This window comes from Astatotilapia calliptera, chromosome 12, assembly GCF_964374335.1.
Source record: "Astatotilapia calliptera chromosome 12, fAstCal68.1, whole genome shotgun sequence".
Lineage (NCBI taxonomy): Eukaryota > Metazoa > Chordata > Actinopteri > Cichliformes > Cichlidae > Astatotilapia > Astatotilapia calliptera.
Window position 1 is genome coordinate 20,334,726 of NC_137433.1, and position 18,844 is coordinate 20,353,569.

Here is an 18,844-nt window from a genome sequence, read left to right on the forward strand (position 1 = left end):
TTCATTCTGATTGGCTAGCGGTTGTCTGTCAAACCCATCAACCAATCAAAAAATTGGAGTTTGTTGTTACCGAGTCTTTTGGACGAAGGTTTTTCTTCTTATTGGTCCTTCGACTGAATTCAGCCACCCAATTAACTTTCACCGCGTTGATATAGAATAATCACCAAAATATGAAATTGACTCTTTCTGTTGGTAACAGCAAATGTGTAAGATTAAATTTATGGAAGACAGATAACACATGTATACACACACTTTCAAGCTAAATAATGCATTTTTTCCAAGAAAAACAACAGGATATACTTCATTTATTCAATTTAAAAAAAAAAAATGAGACAAGATGTTAGATAGCAATACATTTTTGTAGCTTGAAATTTGATCAAAGACATCCTAAGTAAATTATGTTCCCTTAATGGATTGTCGGCTAACCCATCCACAACACCTCATTCCAAACTTTTTTAACACCAGCCATCACACAGTCTGATATATGGTATACATCATTTATCAAGGCAGTCCATCATGTAATGATCAATGTCCAGTTTATCTTAATGGAGATGCTGATGGAACCGTTGTCAGCTAGAGTGTGGTATGGTAACTAAGCTGAGTATTATACTGGAGGAACTGGCATGACAGATACTTTTCCCTGTATGGTGTGTGGAGGGGGGACTGCAGTGTAGCTCGTAGTTTTTTTTGCTTAACCGTTTTTGAAAATTCAGCTGACAGTGCATGTACAGCATATTAAAGGTTTGCTGATGTAGAGAGAACTTTATTGGCTAGATCACCTCACCAGACTTTTCTTTCTTAAAGGCAGTTCAGCAACTCCAAACAATGCATGCCCTAATCTTCCATCATTTCATGCATACAATACACATACACTGTGCCCATCCTTAGTTTCAAATGCTTACAGTAAGCTTTATTTTATTGTCCCTGTAGGTCCATGTTTGTATGGCGTGTGAAATGAAACCCATAGCAAAATCGATCCAGCTCATTAAGTCACAAGTAATTCTTCTTTTGTCTCCAGTCTGATTAGGTAAAGCCAAGTTCCTGTATTCTAAAGCGCAACTCCACAGAGTCCAACAAAGGGCCAGACTGAGGATCCTGTAGGTACAAAGGCAGTTTTCTGCAACACAGACAAAGATTAGAGTCATCATTGCATAGCTAATGTATCTGCATATAGAGAAGTGATTAAACTATCAATCCTAGGGAAAGAGGCAGGGAAGACCCTGGTGAGGTCAGACAACCTTCCACGTAGTTTCATCACAAATTAACATAACATGTGTGTCTGTGGGAGGAAGCCAGAATACCCAGAGAGAGAGCCTGCAAACTGTCAGCTTGTATTTTGTGAGGTGACAGTGCTGACCTCTGATAACCACTGGAATAACATCCTGGTCGGGCCAAGTATGTTAAACTCCTGCTTGGCAATCCAGCTAAATCAAACTCCACTTTGTGTGTGTAATTAGAAATTATCTCAAATCCCTTTTGAGTGCTTGTTCTTATTTACATGCAATTTCCAACAAAAAACAACAAGAGCGAGAACAAACAAATTGTCACCTTGTGACTGACTGTCAACCAACAACAATGAAGTTGCTGTTTCATTCATGCTCTATTAAGCCATAAGATGTAATCACTTAATTTTAATTCATCTTTAAGCTTTCTAAGCCACTTTATTTGTCTCCAACTTTTTTTAGCAATAAGCTACAGACCAACACCTGAAGGAGTGTCAATCCCTGTGCAATTTATTGAGAAACTGCACCGTGTAGCTACAGCACAAATTCCTGATTTATTTAGCTCGTCCTTGACCCTAACTAAACGTTTGTGTCTAAGTTGAAGAAATCTCCTCAAGGCATTTGAGAGAAATTGCTTTCATGAGAGTGGAAGGAATATACAAACAGCCGGAAAACATTTGCACATAGCGAGAGAAATTGACTGAACCACAGAGGACTAGCGATGGCAATGTTAAGGCTAACTCTTTAATACACATTTGACCTTATATTACCTGGTAACATTTTTTTGTGTATACTAGCAACAAAAAAATGGCACAGCAGTATTTTGGACACATCTGAAACTGTGCTGTAGAGAAGGTTATTGAACAAACTGTGATCCACCACGGATAATCCTGACCACCCCTGCAGAATTTACAGGACATGCAGCTGAAAACCTTATCCAAACAGGCTAATGTAGGTCCTCGCCATAAACACAGATAAAGGAAATCTTTAAAGCTCACCCAGTATCTCCAGATCACAATACATCTGACTAGCTGATCTAACCGTCCACCATATTTTACACTGTCTGACATTTGATGTACTTACTACATTTACACCATTACTGGTTCATTTTATTTTATTGATTTTGAGCCATTTTATTATTGTGTGGTGCAATTGTGTGATGTTGTATTGTTATTATTGTTATAATAAGCATTTTACATTTGTACTATTTAAATTTCTTTCGAGTTATATTTTTACCTACCGAGTTTCTTTTTTTCTCTTTATCTTTATTTAACTTTCTATCATTTCTACCTTAATGCATTATTCAGATTTTCTTGAAATACTGAAGGCTGTTGTAACTCAGGAATTTCCCAACTTATGGGATATATAAAGCACATCTAATGCTTTATAAATATTGCTGTGAATAGGAGTTAAAAGATGTCCACATCTATTGAAATTAATGTTGAAATGATTCTGCTATCGAGTTGTGCCCTAGCCTGGAAATCTATGTGGTTACAGCAATCTGACAGCAGAAGGGTTATTAACATTATGAAAATTCACTGAATGCAAATTGAGGAAAAGCTTTGAATGTGACTTTATCAAAAGACTGAAACAGTGGCACTGGTATAGCTACATATTATACTGTGGTATTGAGAAACCTGCAAAATAAAAATAAAAATGCATGAATTGTATAAAACTTGCCAAATTCCAAGGTGTGAGTGCCTGTCAGTAGATGCAGCTAAGATATCAGTATGAGAGGCCAGTATGACATCCTTCCTGGATAAAAACATCAATGACCCAGTTTTAAGAAAAAAAAAACAAAAAACCTAGGTGACATCCTTTTCGAGCTGTTGTGTTCACAAGATATTCAGAAAACTTGACCTCTAACCTTGACCTTATCATGCTCCCCAACTGTGTCCCGGAGTTCCAGTCACCATAGGATCAAATATCTTCTACAGTATGACGTACAGCAGTTAACATTATAAACTTCAAATGTAGCGACGGCATTTAACAATACAAGAATGAAAGCCTTACTCCACTGAGGTCTGAGTCGTGAGGCTCCAGGTCTTTTCCCAGCAAGCTGCTGCCTCGTGCTTCCTGCCAAGCCTCCATAGCACCTCACCGCACCACAGCCCAGCTCCTGTATAATCTGAGACAACACATACAGCACAACAACGTGTTATAGCACAATACCATGTAAATCAAATCCACACTCAATACAATCCTGTGGTCTACAGTGTTATGGCCCCTCCCCTTTTTGTCTCTGCAGGGTTTCCTCCTGCAGAGGACAGTAGTGGAGAGGGTCATTGGGATAACTGGTTTACACATGTGTAGCATATTCCACATGGTTTAAGCAGGCCTGAGCTCCTAGGAATGACACCTCCAGATTTTGTTTTTGTTTCCTCTTTCACACCGATGCCAACATCAGCACATACATGTAATGCTCATCCGTGCATCCATGTAATGACTGATACTTCTGACTCCTCATACCTCATGTTTATTAGTTTTCTTTATGGTAAATAAAACAATGATGAGCAATACAACTTGTCTTGTGTCCCCTATTTGTCACTGAGTGTGGGCCAATAGTGAAGAACAATGTGATAAATGTTACATATAAGAAAAAAAGTATTAAATACACTGATGTATAAGATTAGGAGTCTATGACTTATATTATTTTCTCTTTGTATGACCAGCTAGCTACAATGACAGAGTACTGCTGATATATCAAATGTCAGAAATAGCTTCAACTTCTGCTATTCACAGGATTAAGTTACAGCTGTGGCGTGTATACCTGGGAAGGCCTGCAGGCTGAGCTGGAGGTCCCTCAGCGCCTCTCTCAGCTGGTCCATCTGGGTGAAGCTGATACCCCTCCATGCTAGTGAAAGCCCCTTCATTCTTTGCAGGGTGCAGAGATCTTTCCCATGCTTAACATTCACATCTGCAGCAGGGATCTGTGGTTGGAAATCTGTAATCGACCATAAAATACAGAAAATAACAGAAAGACAGAAAAAAAGGCAAAAGTCTCCCAAGTATTTATAAACTCATTAAGGTATTCACCTCTGTTTTTTAAGTGCACCTTCACCAGCAGGTTGATGCACCTGTAATACAGAATGCAGTGTTTTGTTTTGTTTTAATAACTGAATTACGCTGAAACAAGTAAAATTACTTTCATCTCTCACACCTCGTGTAATGAGTCACAGCTTGTTTCCAGTCCTTCAAGTGAGCGTGGCAGTGACCCTGGACGAGGTAGGCAGCTGCAGCCCAGAGGAGCATCGCCACTTTATCTTCACCCTCCACACTCAGACCCCTCGCGTCTCCTCCAATTCCTTCCTCTGGCTCTTCCAACACCACTTTCTCTGGTACCAGCTCCAGTGTCGTGCTGATGACTTCATTGCAGAACGCCATACAATCTGCAGGACGCCAGGTAAAGAGCAAGGCAGTGCCAGCCTCCAGGTAAAGCTCCGGCATCCTGGGTAGGACAGAAACCTCAGCATCAACCTGAGGCAAACAAATACATGTCATTGAACCCATTAAGGAGAATTGAATTGTGATTTTGTTTGTTATTATTTTCACTCTTACTGCATGTTGATCCTCTGAGTGAAGAGCAGCCAGCAGATCCAGATAATGTTCAACACCCTCAGTAACCCTGCAGAAACATCAGCAACACTCCACTGTTAATACAAGTATACTTTTGTCCTCCTCTCTATTGGCATTTTCTGTTTTGGAGTAGAGGTCAGCAAGCATCCCTGCTGCTCTTCTTACCTGCCACTGAGCACACATTTGAGGGCAAGGCTGTAAAGGACACTTAGGGCAGACGGGACTGAAAGCAGCCTGCTTAGTGATTGGCTACTGAGGAGTAAGGACGGAGAGAGGGGTTGGATACCTCCCAGAACGGGCTCTGTAGCAGGGGGCAACATCAAAGTCTGTGGGAAAAGATAGGTCTGATGTTTGATGCAGGCCTGAATTTAACTGAAAATATGTCAGTGATCAAAATAAACTTCTTTATCTTCATCTGTGAGGCTTCTAACTTAAAAATATATGTACATGCAGGGATTACCGGCATCCTTTCTCTCGTCTGCATGTATGGCCTTTATGTGGAGAGTGTATGTGCATCACTCACTGAGTGCAGTAGGCGAAGAGCCTGTATCTCAGCCTGTGTGTTTCCCAGCTGTCTATAGATGAGCATGCTTCGGTACAGAGCACACACACAACGGGAGTCTGTCTCGAGTGCCCTCTTGTAACACTGCAGTGCCATCTGTGGGCGGTTCTAGAGACAATCGGAAAGACAAACATTAACTTAAGACAACTGCTTAAAGGCTGCTCTTTTGTTTATATGATTACAGTGCATGTGTATACCATATGAGCGAGGCAGGAGCCTGAAAGAAGGTGTGTATATGCCACTAGAGCCCTGGTAGCTGGCAGGGCAGAAGCCGCCTGTAGATCAGACAACGCTTCTGAACTCCGACCCTCATTCAGCTTTTCTGCACCTTTTTTAAACATGTGGAGTCACACAGAGGAAGTCTATGAATACATCACAGTCATATTTCACCATCATCAGTGTTCATAGCTGTCGCTAGTGTAAAAAGACACATTAGCAACCAGTGTTGGTCAAGTTACTTGAAAAAAGTAATCAGTAACTAATTACTGATTACTTCCCCAAAAAAGTAATCCCGTTACTTTACTGATTACTTATTTTCAAAAGTAATTAATTACTTAGTTACTTTTTAAAAACACGATTTACAACCTGAATAGGTGATAAAGCAATAGATCTTTCAGCCCAATTCTACTTTTTCTACATAATCCATCATACAAAATGTAATCAAATGGAAAGGTCCCTTTTTAAAACTTGTTTTATTAGTTTTAATCTTTTAACTTTATGCATCAAGCAAAAATTTAATTAAATGCAACATTCTCTGACTGGAAGAAATTTGTTTAATATTTAAACCTATTTTGTGCACATTCCAGCACATAAAATAATTTTTTTTGTGTGTGTTTACACTCACTCTTTCAAATAGATGCAAGTAAAACACAGCAGAAAATAAATAAAGTCAAAGACTAGCGGTCCTTTTGCTCTATTTTCACCTGTAAAGCAGGAGTTGGGTAGGCGGAGGTTTACCCTGGTGCAGGTGTGCCGCAGCGGTCAGTGGAAGAATCCGCGAGTTTCTCTGTGAGTTTCACATTACGTCATGGCGCACTCGGTGCTTGCTTGGAAGTTTAGGGGTTTTTTTCGCTGTAAAAAGAAGTTTTCTTCCCACGCACAACGGACATTAATGTTTTTGTCACTTTTTATGGAATCAAACTCAAAGTAAGGTCAGTGCTTCCACGCTTTAAACGCTGCACGCTCATACTCTCTCCCGCACTTGATATGTTATCCATTGTTGATCTGCACACAGCTGCTGCCACGAACGTCGCACTCGCTTATGTCACTGTCATGAGACACTCTCGCAAAAAAAAAATCACGGTTTTAGTAACGCAGTAACGCAGCGTTCCTACGGGAAAGTAACGGTAATCTAGTTACCGTTTTTGCAATAGTAATCCCATACTTTACTCGTTACTTGAAAAAAGTAATCGGATTACAGTAACGCGTTACTGCCCGTCTCTGTTAGCAACACACAAACCTTTAAACATGTCACAAATACTGATTTTGGAAGCATGTAATAATAGTTTGCTGACAAGGGATCACCGAGGTGAAATGTTAATTTGCAAAGCAGAGAGGAGAAATCTACACTATGACTTATGCCTTATTAATTATGGTAGCATGAGCAGAAACAACTATAACTGAGCCTCAAAAATACATTGCTAAAAAGCATGAATGTAGCCAACCTTGAGCAATGGAAGTGCAGATCTGTAATAATTCGGTAAGCCTTTTCGGTTCCATCACCAACAGAGGACTCTTTGACAACCTTCCTTTTGCCTCGCTTGGACTGCAATCCCCAACTCCATCACATACTATCTCACAAAGAGAAGACATCTGCTCCTGCATGACATGAAAAAATACAATAACTGAATCATTTTAAACAAGAACAAAAACAAATCCAAGATCAAACTTCCATCTCCACTCGACAGATGGGGACTGCACACAGGTCTTTAAATGCTTATACACTGTGGAGTATCATCAATGTAGTTTGTATTACATGCAGTGACAGAAAACACTGGGATAGCATGAATCCAACAAATAACTGTGGGAAAATAGTTTCTACCAACTCTGTGTCAGGTGACAAAGAACAAGTCAAAATCAGCACAGTGATTTTTCCCATATAAAGCAGTTAAACAGGCATCTCATGTGGCTAATCAATGCATAGATCCTATAGTTTGTTTAAAACTAAAAAGAAAGTAGAAAGGCGTGGACATAACCTAAAAATCATCTTACCTGTAATTCCCCTATATTTTCTAGCTGGCATTTGGCCAGCCATAGTGCCCACTGCAGACAGAGGAGGTACAAAACATGAGGATGCAAAGCTGTGTTTCCCGCTGATTTAAGCCCTGCTCTCCACAGCACAAGCGGATCAGAAGTATCAGCGTTATTTCCTGTCACCTGTAACACTGTAAAGAAGAATGGCAGGCTGTAAAATTCACACTTGAGAATCTCTGAACTTACAAAAACTTGGATTTGTGGCATTAGTTCCTGAATCGTATCATATATGGCCATTTTTTCACATAGAGGCCTACCTCGCTCAGTGGCTTCTTTGAGGAGCAGCTCAGCTTCTGAAAATTGAGACTGAGCAGTAAAGCATACACACGTATTATACACCACTGCCAACTCCAGCTGCAAGTGATCTACATGAGGAGGAATACCTGCAGAAGAGAGACGCGTAGAAAGAAGCTGCATTGAGGTAAATTATACGGTGTCATGACTTCCTTTTTTAAATATATATTTTTCACACTTGCATGTTTCAGATCATTAAACTAATTTCAATATTAGACAAAGATAAACTGAGTAAATCAGAATTTTTTTTTATTAAACCTTCAAAAAGTTCAACCTTTCATTTCATCAGCCTACAAAATATTCTCCTGTCTTGGGGATCGAGAAGTCTTTGTGTTTGAGCAGTGGTTTTCTCCTTGAACTCTCCTATGGATGCCATTGTTGCCCAGTCTCTTTCTTATTATTGAATCATCAACTCTGACCTTAACTGACGTATGAGGTCTGCAGTTCTTTAATGTTGTTCTGGGGTATTTTCTGACCTCCTGGATGAGTCGTCGCTGCACTCTTGGAGTAATTTTGGCCTCCTGGGCCCTGTGCTTCGTACGTCGCTTACTACATCCAAGATCAAATGAAACATCCAAGACCAAATCATCGCGCTAACTCTGAGCTCGCTATTCCGGTTCCCCGAACACACCTGTTGTTGACGATTAGTATAGCTGGATGAAGTAATGTGAGATCACTGGGTGGCCCAACAGGGGCTACGCATCGATAGTAGAAACATTGATCGGCAACCCTCTGATTGGTCGGCGAAAATGTCGAAGGAGCGCGCTCGGTATTTTTCGGCAGCAGAGCAAGAACTCTTGAGTGAGGGATTTCAGGAGTTTCAGAGTTTAATTAAAACGCAAGAGAACACTGCAAAGGCTGCAAAAGCAAGGAGAGAGGGCTGGCAGAAAGTTGCTGACAAATCAAACTCGTAAGTAATTTAATAATAATAATAATAATGGATTGGATTTATATAGCGCTTTTCAAGGCACCCAAAGCGCTTTACAATGCCACTATTCATTCACTCTCACATTCACACACTGGTGGAAGCAGCTACGGTTGTAGCCACAGCTGCCCTGGGGCAGACTGACAGAAGCCAGGCTGCCATATTGCGCCATCGGCCCCTCTGGCCAACACCAGTAGGCGGTAGGGTAGATTTATCATATCACACCATATTATCCAATATTATATTACATTATATTATATTATAATATGTTATATTATATCCCCTTTCACATTAGAGCCACAACAGGACCCACAAGAACATGGGAACAAGTAAAAGTGAAATATAAGAACATTCTACAGAATGGTAATATTTATCACTTATATTGCTTTTCGTCTCTTGGACAGAGACCCTGAAATAATCTGTTTGTTTGTTCATAACAGCAACCAAGAAAAGGGCAGAGCAAAAAAAAAGACAGGTGGTGGTCCTGCACCCCCTCGTCAACAAGTTGGTTAAGTGAATAATACCCTCACGGGAAAATCGATATCTCTCTATGAGCACACTGTCGCGCTGAGCTAAAGGATCCTGTCTGTCCCGCAATATACGCTGAATTCTGAAAACTCTCCTTATCAATCTTGCACCTTCCGCAATGGGTGGCTCGCGTATACGGACAGGACATGGCTGCGACAGACTTCCCAAATCCACCTTCGCTTTTATAGCCGTGGTCTCTCATCTTGATTACACGAAGTAATTTACAATTACTACTCTGAAATATGAATTACATCTGTAATAATCACATACATGTAATAGAATGTTAATAGTACATGTCCCTTTTTTAGGGAATGACCTGTATGTATCTGTGTGACATCAATAAAAGGATCAAGTGCTGCATTATCTTTGGTTACATTGATGTTATTTATTTATGGTGAAACAGTGGTGGAATATCGCTGTTGCTTTCGTATGAATGACGCGGACATACCTGCGTGGCCGCGATCTAATCCTGTTTACATAAAGTAAACCTGCTCCCGAGCAGGTTTACGCTTACGGCTCTGTTGCTATGACAGCAAGTCCCGGATGGGCTTCGGGGAACCGAACGATCCAGGATCACGCGAAATCGTCAACAATCAAATCCAGCTAACTCACTTAGCGCGGTACGAAGAACGGGCCCCATGTCACTCCTGAGAAGTTTCCCCACTGTTCCAAGTTTTTCTCCATTTGTGTATGATGGCTCTTACTGTGGTTCACTGGAATCCTAAAGCCGTAGGAAATTTCTTTGTAGCCCTTTCCGGACTGAAGGATGTCAGTGAATTTGTTTCTCGGGTGGTTCTTTGGGTCGTGGCATGATGTGTTGCTTTTTGAGAACTTTTCACTTTGTCAGACTGTTTTAATTTAAGAGATTTCTTGATTCAGCTGGTCTGGCAGTAATCAGACCTGGGTGTGGCTAGTGAACCTATTCTCAGCTTTCCGAGGTGGGTAGGTTTGGATAGCTTTTTTTATTGAATAGCTCTTAATAAATGAACTAATCATTTACATTTAAAAAATACTTTTTGTATTTACTCAAATTATCTGTGTCTAATATTAACATTTGTGATGATTTGAAAAATAAAATGTGACAAATATATCACATAGTACCTTGGATTTTCCTCAAAAGTTTGTGAAATTCAGAGGAACACCACCTCAGGCTGGACTGCCTGTGGTCTCGGCTCACAGCACCTCCAGCTGCCTCCTGCTGCTGAAACAATCAAGTGAAAGCAAAATGACACCATGATCAGGATGTACCACAGTGTTGGATAAATTTATGTCAGATACCTTCATGAGAGTATTTTTGAGAGCACTTCACATTGCAAACTACCATCATGAGGGATACCCCCTACTCCTTTCTTATGTTTGGTATAAGTGGCTTTGTGTAACTTAACGCTGTTCTACAGCTCCAATAATAATCCAAAACAATATCATAAAGAAGACTTCATGACTTGTTCTCCAGGTAGAGTATTTTACATAATTGTATAACACCTTAATACATACGCAAACCTCTTCTATTTCTGTATTATGTTACGGTAGGGAGGCTAATATACAATCATTGAAGAAAAAGACAGCACAGAAGGACTTCAGTCTGTCAGGAGAAAAACTGGCTCTGTTTTACATTTTAGCACATGAATTAAACTATGAGATTTTTGGTCATCTAATCTATTCGCAGTTACAGTTTTATTTGATGTTAGTATTGCTAATTAATCGCAGAGCTGTGATTAAATGTATACCTGCTAGCCGGCCTTACCCACCTTACACTTATTTACCAACTCGTTGTTCTCCTGACTCCACTTCTCGAGTAAAGAGGGCGGCTGATACATTTTAACCACACATCACATCGGTGTTTGGTGAAAAAGCTGGAGTGGTTTCGTTTGAACTTTCCCTCGTTTGTGAAAGAGAAGCGAGCAACACAGGAAATAAAACGTTACAGGCTGAGTGGCAGCGGGGCTCTGCTGCCCCCTGTGGACACATGTGGGGATGACACCGGCATTCTGCTGACTGACCAGCAGGTGGTGCTGTAACGGAGTCAAGTTTAGATGCTTTCTAGAAAGTTCAATCTCTGGGTCTGGCAGAGCCATGATCAAGCTGTGAGCTACTTCTCTATGGTCAGTAAATTTCCACAGTTACAAAGCTATTTTTTATTATCTGCATGACTGCTGTGTAGTTCTGAAAAAAAAAGCATCAGCCTCAGTTACATGTATAAACATGCATGCACACATACTCAAACACACAGAAGTCTAATGTAAGGAAACACTATCTAAACCTTAATTGAATTACAGCTGATTCATCCGTTAGACTTCGGACTACCATTTTTCTGGATGTCATTCCCAAGGTGACTCCCTGTTTTGTCCCCCAGTTCCAGTCACACCCTGTCATCCCTCCTTCAGTGCATCCACTTGTTCCCTGACGACTGTGTTCTTCGTTGTCTGCCTTCCAACACAGCCTTGCAGCTCTTCTGTTCTCTGATAGTCTCAAATCACTGAAATGTCTAAATATACCCCTCTGAAACAAGGGAAACTCCACAGCCTAAACTCAGTGCACCTGCAAATGCAAGATATCATTCCTCTGGGACACGTTTCACTTTTTTCTGACGTTTTCCTCTGCATCGATTCTGCTATTTTCCATCTCTGTATCTGTCTCACTCTGCTGCTGTCTGTCCATCCATCGCTTCAAGGACAAGGCCGCTACATGGCAACATCCTTTGTGCTCTTCTATCAAAAGCCTTTGCAGTGGCAGTCATCAAGCTTTCAGCTATATTGAAAAATGTGACTGATTAATTCACCTATGACAGCACAGGAGAGAGGATTATGTTAATTCTGAGAAGCAAAAGCAGGAGACAGACTGCAGGTGACCTGTTATTTGGAGGTCATATTCCAAGCAATATATCTTAGTTTGGCTGTTACAAGATTTTTGGTTTCAAGTAACAGATACTCGTGCTTTCAGGCCAGACTGTTTTGAGTTACTGCAATAACTGCTGATAAACCTCAGATCTGGCCTGCTGCTTATATTTCATGTGCACTTACATTTTGACATGCGCTACAGAAAGTGCCTTTCACAGCAGAATCCTGTCATCTCTGTTGCATTATCCTCATCTATAAAACATGCAGCCAGTGGATGGAGGGGCTGTGACGCATGTAATTCCTATGCTGGAGAACCCCCACCACCCCACCCCAAACGTGTGAGACGTGATGCAAAGCACACAGAGACTTTTGCGTGTTTCATTACAAATGTAGCGCATCTGCTATAGAGCACTTAAGTGTCACACATCTATGGGTGTCACTGAGCTGATGACATTAATGTTACAATAACAAAGAATGGCTGAAAATGAGAAATCGCTGCTGTCTGCTAAATGGTGGATTCTTCCAAATATTTGCTCATATTAAAGGCGAGGCCTACAGTTTCCCTTTAAGGTAGAATAAACTCACTCACCCTGAGTGATCAATAGGTGCTGTATGTGCTCTTCAGAACTGCTCCTCTTCTCAGAGCAGACATCTCTTTAGATCAGCAGAGACAGCTGTTTGGGGTTTCTGTGAATGCTGTATCAGTGTAACTCATGCTGCTGTTTTTGGTTTCTGTGTCATTTGTGTGCATCACACACTCAACCTGCAATCAGATTCTGCACATGTTAAAATTGCTCTCTCAAAAAGAAGCAGAAACTAAGTGATGGGAAGCTGCTTTCTGAAAAGGGGAAAGAAGGAAATACTCTTTGTGTGTGTGCCTGTACTAAAAGAAGGAGTCTGTCAATGGCCCAGCAGTTGAGTTGAGTCCCAGGGGGTATGGCTGTGGATCTGCAAACTCACACTGCAGTAGTGAAGCTACAGAGAGCATCAGCAGAACACAGTGGACACCCACACAATCAGTCACAGATGGAAATGAGCAAATTTGCTAAAATCATTTACAGTTTGTTACATTTTAAAGTGGTATTTATTATTAAGATGAGTTGTCCCTATTAAAGAAACATATTAGAAAGAAGGTCCACCAGGACTTTAGCCACATCTATGCCCACAGTATTCCCATGTGTTTTTAAATATATATTTTTTAAACTGCGTAAAGAAACCCAGAAGCAGGCATTTGTGAATATGATTAAAATTATTTATATTACAATCTTGTTTTGAAACATCGCCTAGATATTTCCAGGTGCAGTTTTGGATGCTTAAAAAACATATCGCATGTTATAGTCCCAATATTTAGGATTGTTCCGTCAGTAAAGTATCCCCTCATCAACACCTCTAATACCTTCAAAATACATACTTATCATCAGGATCCTACACTAACGGGAGCGAGTATCGTCTTGCCATTCCTGCGCAGCCGGTAGTTTTCTGAGGAAAAGGTATCTCTTTAAAAACGAGCGTGTCTTGGTGCTGACTACTGTCTTTTCCCTCCCTCCTATAAAAGCTGATCGCTCTCCCTCCTACTGCAGTCAGTTCTCACCGGCCCAGCCAACATGAGTTTCACGGTAGAGCATCACTTCATGGGCCCGAGCTCGTACCGCAAGGCTCGGCCCGCCTCCGTGTCCTCCAGCGGCTTTCACTCCCAGCGCCGTCGCCTCACCTACAGCCAGCCATCCTCAATCGACAGCTTGGAGACCTTTAACGGCGACATGACTCGGAAGAGCGAGAAAGAGATCCTGCAAGCTCTGAACGACCGGTTTGCCGGCTACATCGACAAGGTGCGCAACCTGGAGATGCACAACCGCAACCTGGAGGCGGAAGCGGCGGCGCTGCGGCAGAACCAAGCCGGGCGCGCCTCGGTCGGGGAGCACTACGAGAGGGAACTGGGTGACCTCAGGGGTCTCCTGCAGCAGCTGACCGGAGAGAAGGCCCGCGCGGCTGTGGAGCACGAGCACTTGGAAGAGGACATCCAGCACCTGCGGGTCAGGCTGGAGGATGAAGCGCGGAACCGGGAAGAGTTGGAGGCTGCCGCTCGCGCTATGAAAAAGTATGTCGAGGAGTGCCGGCTGGTACGCCTGGAGCTAGACAAGAAGCTCCGTGCGCTGGAAGAGGAGGCCGCTTTTCTTAAGAAGAACCACGAGGAAGAAGTGGCGGAGCTCTTGGAGCAGATTCAGAGCGCGCAGGTGAGCTTCGACATGCGGGACACCCTGAAGGCGGATGTCACCACCGCACTGCGCGAGATCCGCTCGCAGCTGGACAGTCACGCATCCAAGACCTCAGTGCACGCCGAGGAGTGGTTCAAAGGTGAGTCCGATCAAAAAAGAGGAGGAAAGTTTATTGAAACGATCAAAAGTCTCCGTGCGTAAAGTCACGTTTGTCCGCTGTCCGTGGTGCTGAGGTGTGCCTCATGGATCCAGATCGGGATTTATTTGAGGCGTCTCCGACTGTTACGTTGGAATGTTGGTTGATAACATTTATTAATCTATCACATCGAAAACTTTAGAGGTTAAATTACAAGTGACGAATTACGCGAAAGAAGCAAGGTAACCAGTTTGGAAATGCGCAAATAAATACATAAAATAATAATAATCACTTAAATAATATCAATAATTTGCCTTTTATCTTAGTTGGTGCCCTTTTCTATGACTGCGCAGTTGCGGCATAGTGACCTTTTAAAAGAATATTTAAAAAAAATTAAAGGCCAGCCCTGCAGAGGTGAGGTGGCACACAGCGAAGAGACTACGATTAATTTGCACTCTTGCCGACTAGCAGTGGGTGTTCACTACCTGTTTCTCTTTTTGCTGTGCTGATGGATCTGACCCTGGACTTCCACGAGTAGAAAAGTACCTTTCAAGGTCGCGGCGGGCTGATAATGTTTCATCAGTCGGTCGTGCTTTTTACAGCCATCTTCTCCTGGCTGATGTGATTAATAAAAGCACCTGGACGTAGATCTGATGCATAGAATTACTAGCAAAGAAATAAGTGAGACATGATCTTACAGCCACTGTGAGCAGCACTTAGACACAGCACTGCTGACTTTTATGGTGCTACATAAACAAACTGCTGACAACTTTGAAGGCCCAGAAGGGTTTCCTGCGCATTGTAGTTTTGGGTATGTCAAAGGACATATTGGTCTATACCCAATCCCTCTCAGTAGGTGTACATTTTGACCTGGTACAGCTAGTAAAAGGTACAAACAAATTGACCTTCTTTGAGTCCAGCTGACTGCAGCAGTGGTTTATTCATGCTTGGATGCAGGAGGGAGCTGAGTCAGACTATTGACTGGCAGCTGGACAGTGTCAAGGTTACAGAGGATCTTTGTAGTAACTGTCTGTTCTCTAAAGCAGGACTGGTTAAATATTTTCAGTTAAAAAAAGGCCTACGTCTTTAGACTCAAAATGTTCCCCTTTCTTTTAAAAGTATGCATATGTGTCATATTTCAGGCGATTATCTTAATTAAAAGTGATTTCTAAACATGTCATGTACTTTTTAAAATTCGTTTTTTTCCACAGTGCGCATGGAGCATCTGTCCGAGGCTGCTCGGTCTAACCAGGATGCAATCCGTGGAACCCAGGAAGAGATTGCAGAATACCGCCGCAAGCTCCAGAGCCGCACCATTGAGCTGGAGACTCTTCGAGGAACCAAGGAGTCACTGGAGAGGCAGCGTATAGAGAGTGAAGACAGACACCAAGACGACCTCAACTCACTACAGGCAAGGCATCAGCACAGACATGCAGAAAAAGCAGAAATGCACCAATACTGCAAATCTCTTTTCAGACACTTGATGAATGATATGTGACCAGAGAGGATGTTTACGTTTGTTTTGCAGGAAACCATCAATCAGCTCGACAACGAGTTAAAAACTACAAAATGGGAGATGGCTAGCCAGCTAAAAGATTACCAGGAGCTTCTGAATGTGAAGATGGCTCTGGATATCGAAATTGCTGCTTACAGGTTAGTTGGGATCTAAAAAATGTAACTTTAAATTGGTTTCTTTATGCTAAAAGTGATTAACACTTTCATTCTCTGTGTTCTTGTCTTCCAAACAGGAAACTACTGGAGGGAGAGGAGAATCGCTTTGTGTCAGGTGGAGGCCCATACTCCTACCTGGAAAGCAGAATCTCTGCCCACTTGAAAGTAAAAGGAGAAGAGATCTCTGATACAGTCATTGTAGAGGAACAGACAGATGAAACACAGGTGACGGAGGTGACAGAGGAAGCAGATGAAGATGAGGAGGAAAAGAAAGAAGAAGATGAAGAAGAAGCAGAGGAAGGAGAGGGTGAAGAAACCAAAGAAGAAGAGGGTGAAGAAGAAGGTGAGGAAAAAGGAGATGAGAAGCAGGAAGGAGAGGGAGAGGAAGAAAAAGAGGAGGAAAAGGAAGAAGAGGGAGAGGAAGAGGAGAAAGGAGAGGAAGAAAAGGCAGGTGAAGAAGAAGAAAAGTCCAAATCTCCAGAAAAAGCTGCTTCCCCTCCTTCAAAATCTCCTCAATCTAAATCTCCTACTGTCAAATCACCAGAATCTAAATCGCCACAAAAATCACCAGAAGCCAAATCACCAGCAGCCAAATCCCCTGCAGCCAAGTCTCCTGCAGGAGATGAGTCAAAGTCACCCGTGTCCAAATCCCCACCCAGCAAGTCTCCTGAGTCCAAATCTCCTCCTCCCAAGAGCCCTGAACCAAAGTCTCCAGAGAAGGAGAAGGCCAAACCATTTTCTGCCAAAGACACCCCTAAAAAGGAGGAAAAAGAGGAGAAAAAAGAGAAGCCTCAGCCTGTCAAAGAGGAAAAGAAGGAGAAAGAGCAGCCTGTGAAGGAGGAGAAGAAGCAGGAACCCAAAGAGAAAGAACCAGAGAAGGTGGACAAACCTGAAACAAAGAAAGAAAGCAAAGAAGAGGAAACACCAAAAAAGGAAGAGGCTTCAAAACCTGTAACTCCCAGCAAGCCTGCTGAGGACAAGCCAGCCCCCAAGTCTGAGGCTAAAGAGAGTACTCCCCCTGCCAAGGAGGAGGAGAAGCCCTCTGCTCCTAAATCAGAGAAGGCCGAACCTGAGGCAAAGCCAGCTGCTAAAGCAGAGCCTGAGAAAACAGAAAGCAAGAAGGAGGAGAAGAAGCCAGAGGAGAAGAAACCAGAGGAGAAAAAAACAGAGGAGAAGAAGCCAGAGGAGAAGCCTAAAGCAGAGCCTGAGAAAAAAGATAGCAAGAAAGAGGAGAAGAAGCCAGAGGAGAAAAAGGAGGCTAGTAAAGAGGTGAAGGAAGGAGCAAAGATGGAGAAGGCTGAGAAATCTTCTGGCACTGAGTCAAAGGAAAGCAAGGAGGAGAAACCCAAGAAGTAAGACAAAAATGCTGCGTTTCAGGGCTAGAGGAGGAGATGCCAAAGATCTGTGATGGAGGGAGGTGAGGTGAGGAAAGGGCAAAAAGTGACTGAAGAGAAAGAGAAGCTGGATGTACCCAGCAGTTCAGATGGGCAATGCCCAAAGCCAAGCAGGTAACAGTATGTAAGCAATAGTGATTTCTGTAGCAAATACCCCCCCGCTCCCTACGTATGGCCATTATATGCCCCTGATGCTTCTGATGTATGACTGTAGTGAATACAGAATGCTCTTAAACTCTTTATCAGAATGTGACAACTGCCCTTAATCAATATCAAGTGCATTTAAACAGGATTCCCGCTGATGGGGGCAGGAGGACCCTGCTGCACCTACGCAAGCCTTCAAGGGTAGAGATGTCAAACCAATGTCTAGCTAAAGATTGTCACAGATATTGAATATGAAAACTTATATTTAGGGAAACACAAATGTTATATTTACAAATGAATAAATAAGGAAGACTTGAATTTTGCTTGTTGTGCACCTTAATGCAGCTTCTCCTTACGGGTGAACTGGAGTGTCTCACTCTTCTAGTCTGCAGTGTTAGGACAATGATGACTGTGCTCTGTATAAACTGCTGAGAATATGCAATATGAAACACAAAAATAAAGAATGAAAAATGAAGCACACAAGGCTTGGCGGCTTTTCTTCATGTATGCAGAAATCTGCAGCTCATTAAAGTGAAGATTAATAAAGTGTCAAGAGAAATTCTACGAGGTGCGATGCCAAAAGGTAAACGCTGCGAGTTATTGCACTGCATTGCGGCTGTGGAGAGGGGGAGCTGTACCCACTCTCCAAAGCTGCTGCACCCTTCCTCATGTCCCACAGACCGCGTTCATGTATAAATCAAGAGCAGTGTCGCCGGCTCGCACAGACTCTCTCTCTCATTTCCAAGGCCTGTCTCATTACAAACAGGAGCAGAGGACACACATTTATCTTAGGATTGTTAATTAAAAATCACCAGAATGATCAAATTGTCCTACAGGCACAGCCATAAAATTAAACAGAGCAGGCTTTTGCTTTGAAACGTATAAATAAGAAATGCAAATCCTCCTCTGTCACTTGTGGTTTGGTAATATTTTGAAATATTAAGATTTCTTTTGTTTGACAGAAATAAAATGTGTGGTTACTTTTAATAGGATTTTCTAATGAGTGCTGGTGAAAAAGACAATTCATTACCATCCTACTGAAAAGCAGGTAACTGTTAGATTTGTGCCATCACCAAAAGCTTCTC

General features: G+C 42.2%; 2 protein-coding genes across 3 annotated transcripts; one reads left to right on the plus strand and one right to left on the minus strand.

The window, feature by feature from the left end:
* Positions 1 to 183: 183 nt before the first annotated feature.
* fancg (FA complementation group G) lies at positions 184 to 11,302 on the minus strand. 2 transcript variants are annotated; one of them, XM_026186775.2, is made up of 14 exons: positions 11,110 to 11,302; positions 10,463 to 10,562; positions 7,872 to 7,997; positions 7,573 to 7,745; positions 7,026 to 7,179; positions 5,559 to 5,689; positions 5,323 to 5,469; positions 4,965 to 5,125; positions 4,782 to 4,848; positions 4,384 to 4,700; positions 4,260 to 4,300; positions 3,994 to 4,167; positions 3,237 to 3,351; positions 184 to 1,117 (listed from the first exon to the last, which is right to left on the minus strand). In XM_026186775.2, exons 1-14 carry the CDS (start codon positions 11,176 to 11,178, stop codon positions 1,024 to 1,026), a joined length of 1,869 nt encoding a protein of 622 aa, XP_026042560.2. In that variant the 5' UTR covers positions 11,179 to 11,302; the 3' UTR covers positions 184 to 1,023. The 2 variants fall into 2 exon arrangements, with proteins under 2 accessions (XP_026042560.2, XP_026042561.2); XM_026186776.2 differs by having other exon boundaries at positions 10,463 to 10,559; positions 11,110 to 11,291.
* Positions 11,303 to 13,740: 2,438 nt separating this feature from the next.
* On the plus strand, positions 13,741 to 18,234 carry LOC113034329 (neurofilament medium polypeptide). The gene is made up of 4 exons (XM_026188799.2): positions 13,741 to 14,553; positions 15,762 to 15,961; positions 16,079 to 16,203; positions 16,299 to 18,234. The coding sequence occupies exons 1-4, from the start codon at positions 13,803 to 13,805 to the stop codon at positions 17,575 to 17,577; spliced, it is 2,355 nt and encodes a 784-aa protein (XP_026044584.2). The 5' UTR covers positions 13,741 to 13,802; the 3' UTR covers positions 17,578 to 18,234.
* The last annotated feature ends 610 nt before the right edge of the window (positions 18,235 to 18,844 follow it).

Coding starts and splice junctions, on each gene's coding strand:
- fancg (XM_026186775.2), bottom strand. CDS start 11,178: ATGTATCAGCCGCCCTCTTTACTCGAGAAGTGGAGTCAGGAGAACAAC. Junction 7,998..10,462: donor ACTTTTGAGGAAAATCCAAG/GTACTATGTGAT, acceptor TCTCTTCTGCAG/GTATTCCTCCTCATGTAGAT. Junction 7,180..7,572: donor AAAATATAGGGGAATTACAG/GTAAGATGATTT, acceptor CATGTCATGCAG/GAGCAGATGTCTTCTCTTTG.
- LOC113034329 (XM_026188799.2), top strand. CDS start 13,803: ATGAGTTTCACGGTAGAGCATCACTTCATGGGCCCGAGCTCGTACCGC. Junction 14,554..15,761: donor CGCCGAGGAGTGGTTCAAAG/GTGAGTCCGATC, acceptor TTTTTTCCACAG/TGCGCATGGAGCATCTGTCC. Junction 15,962..16,078: donor ACGACCTCAACTCACTACAG/GCAAGGCATCAG, acceptor TTTGTTTTGCAG/GAAACCATCAATCAGCTCGA.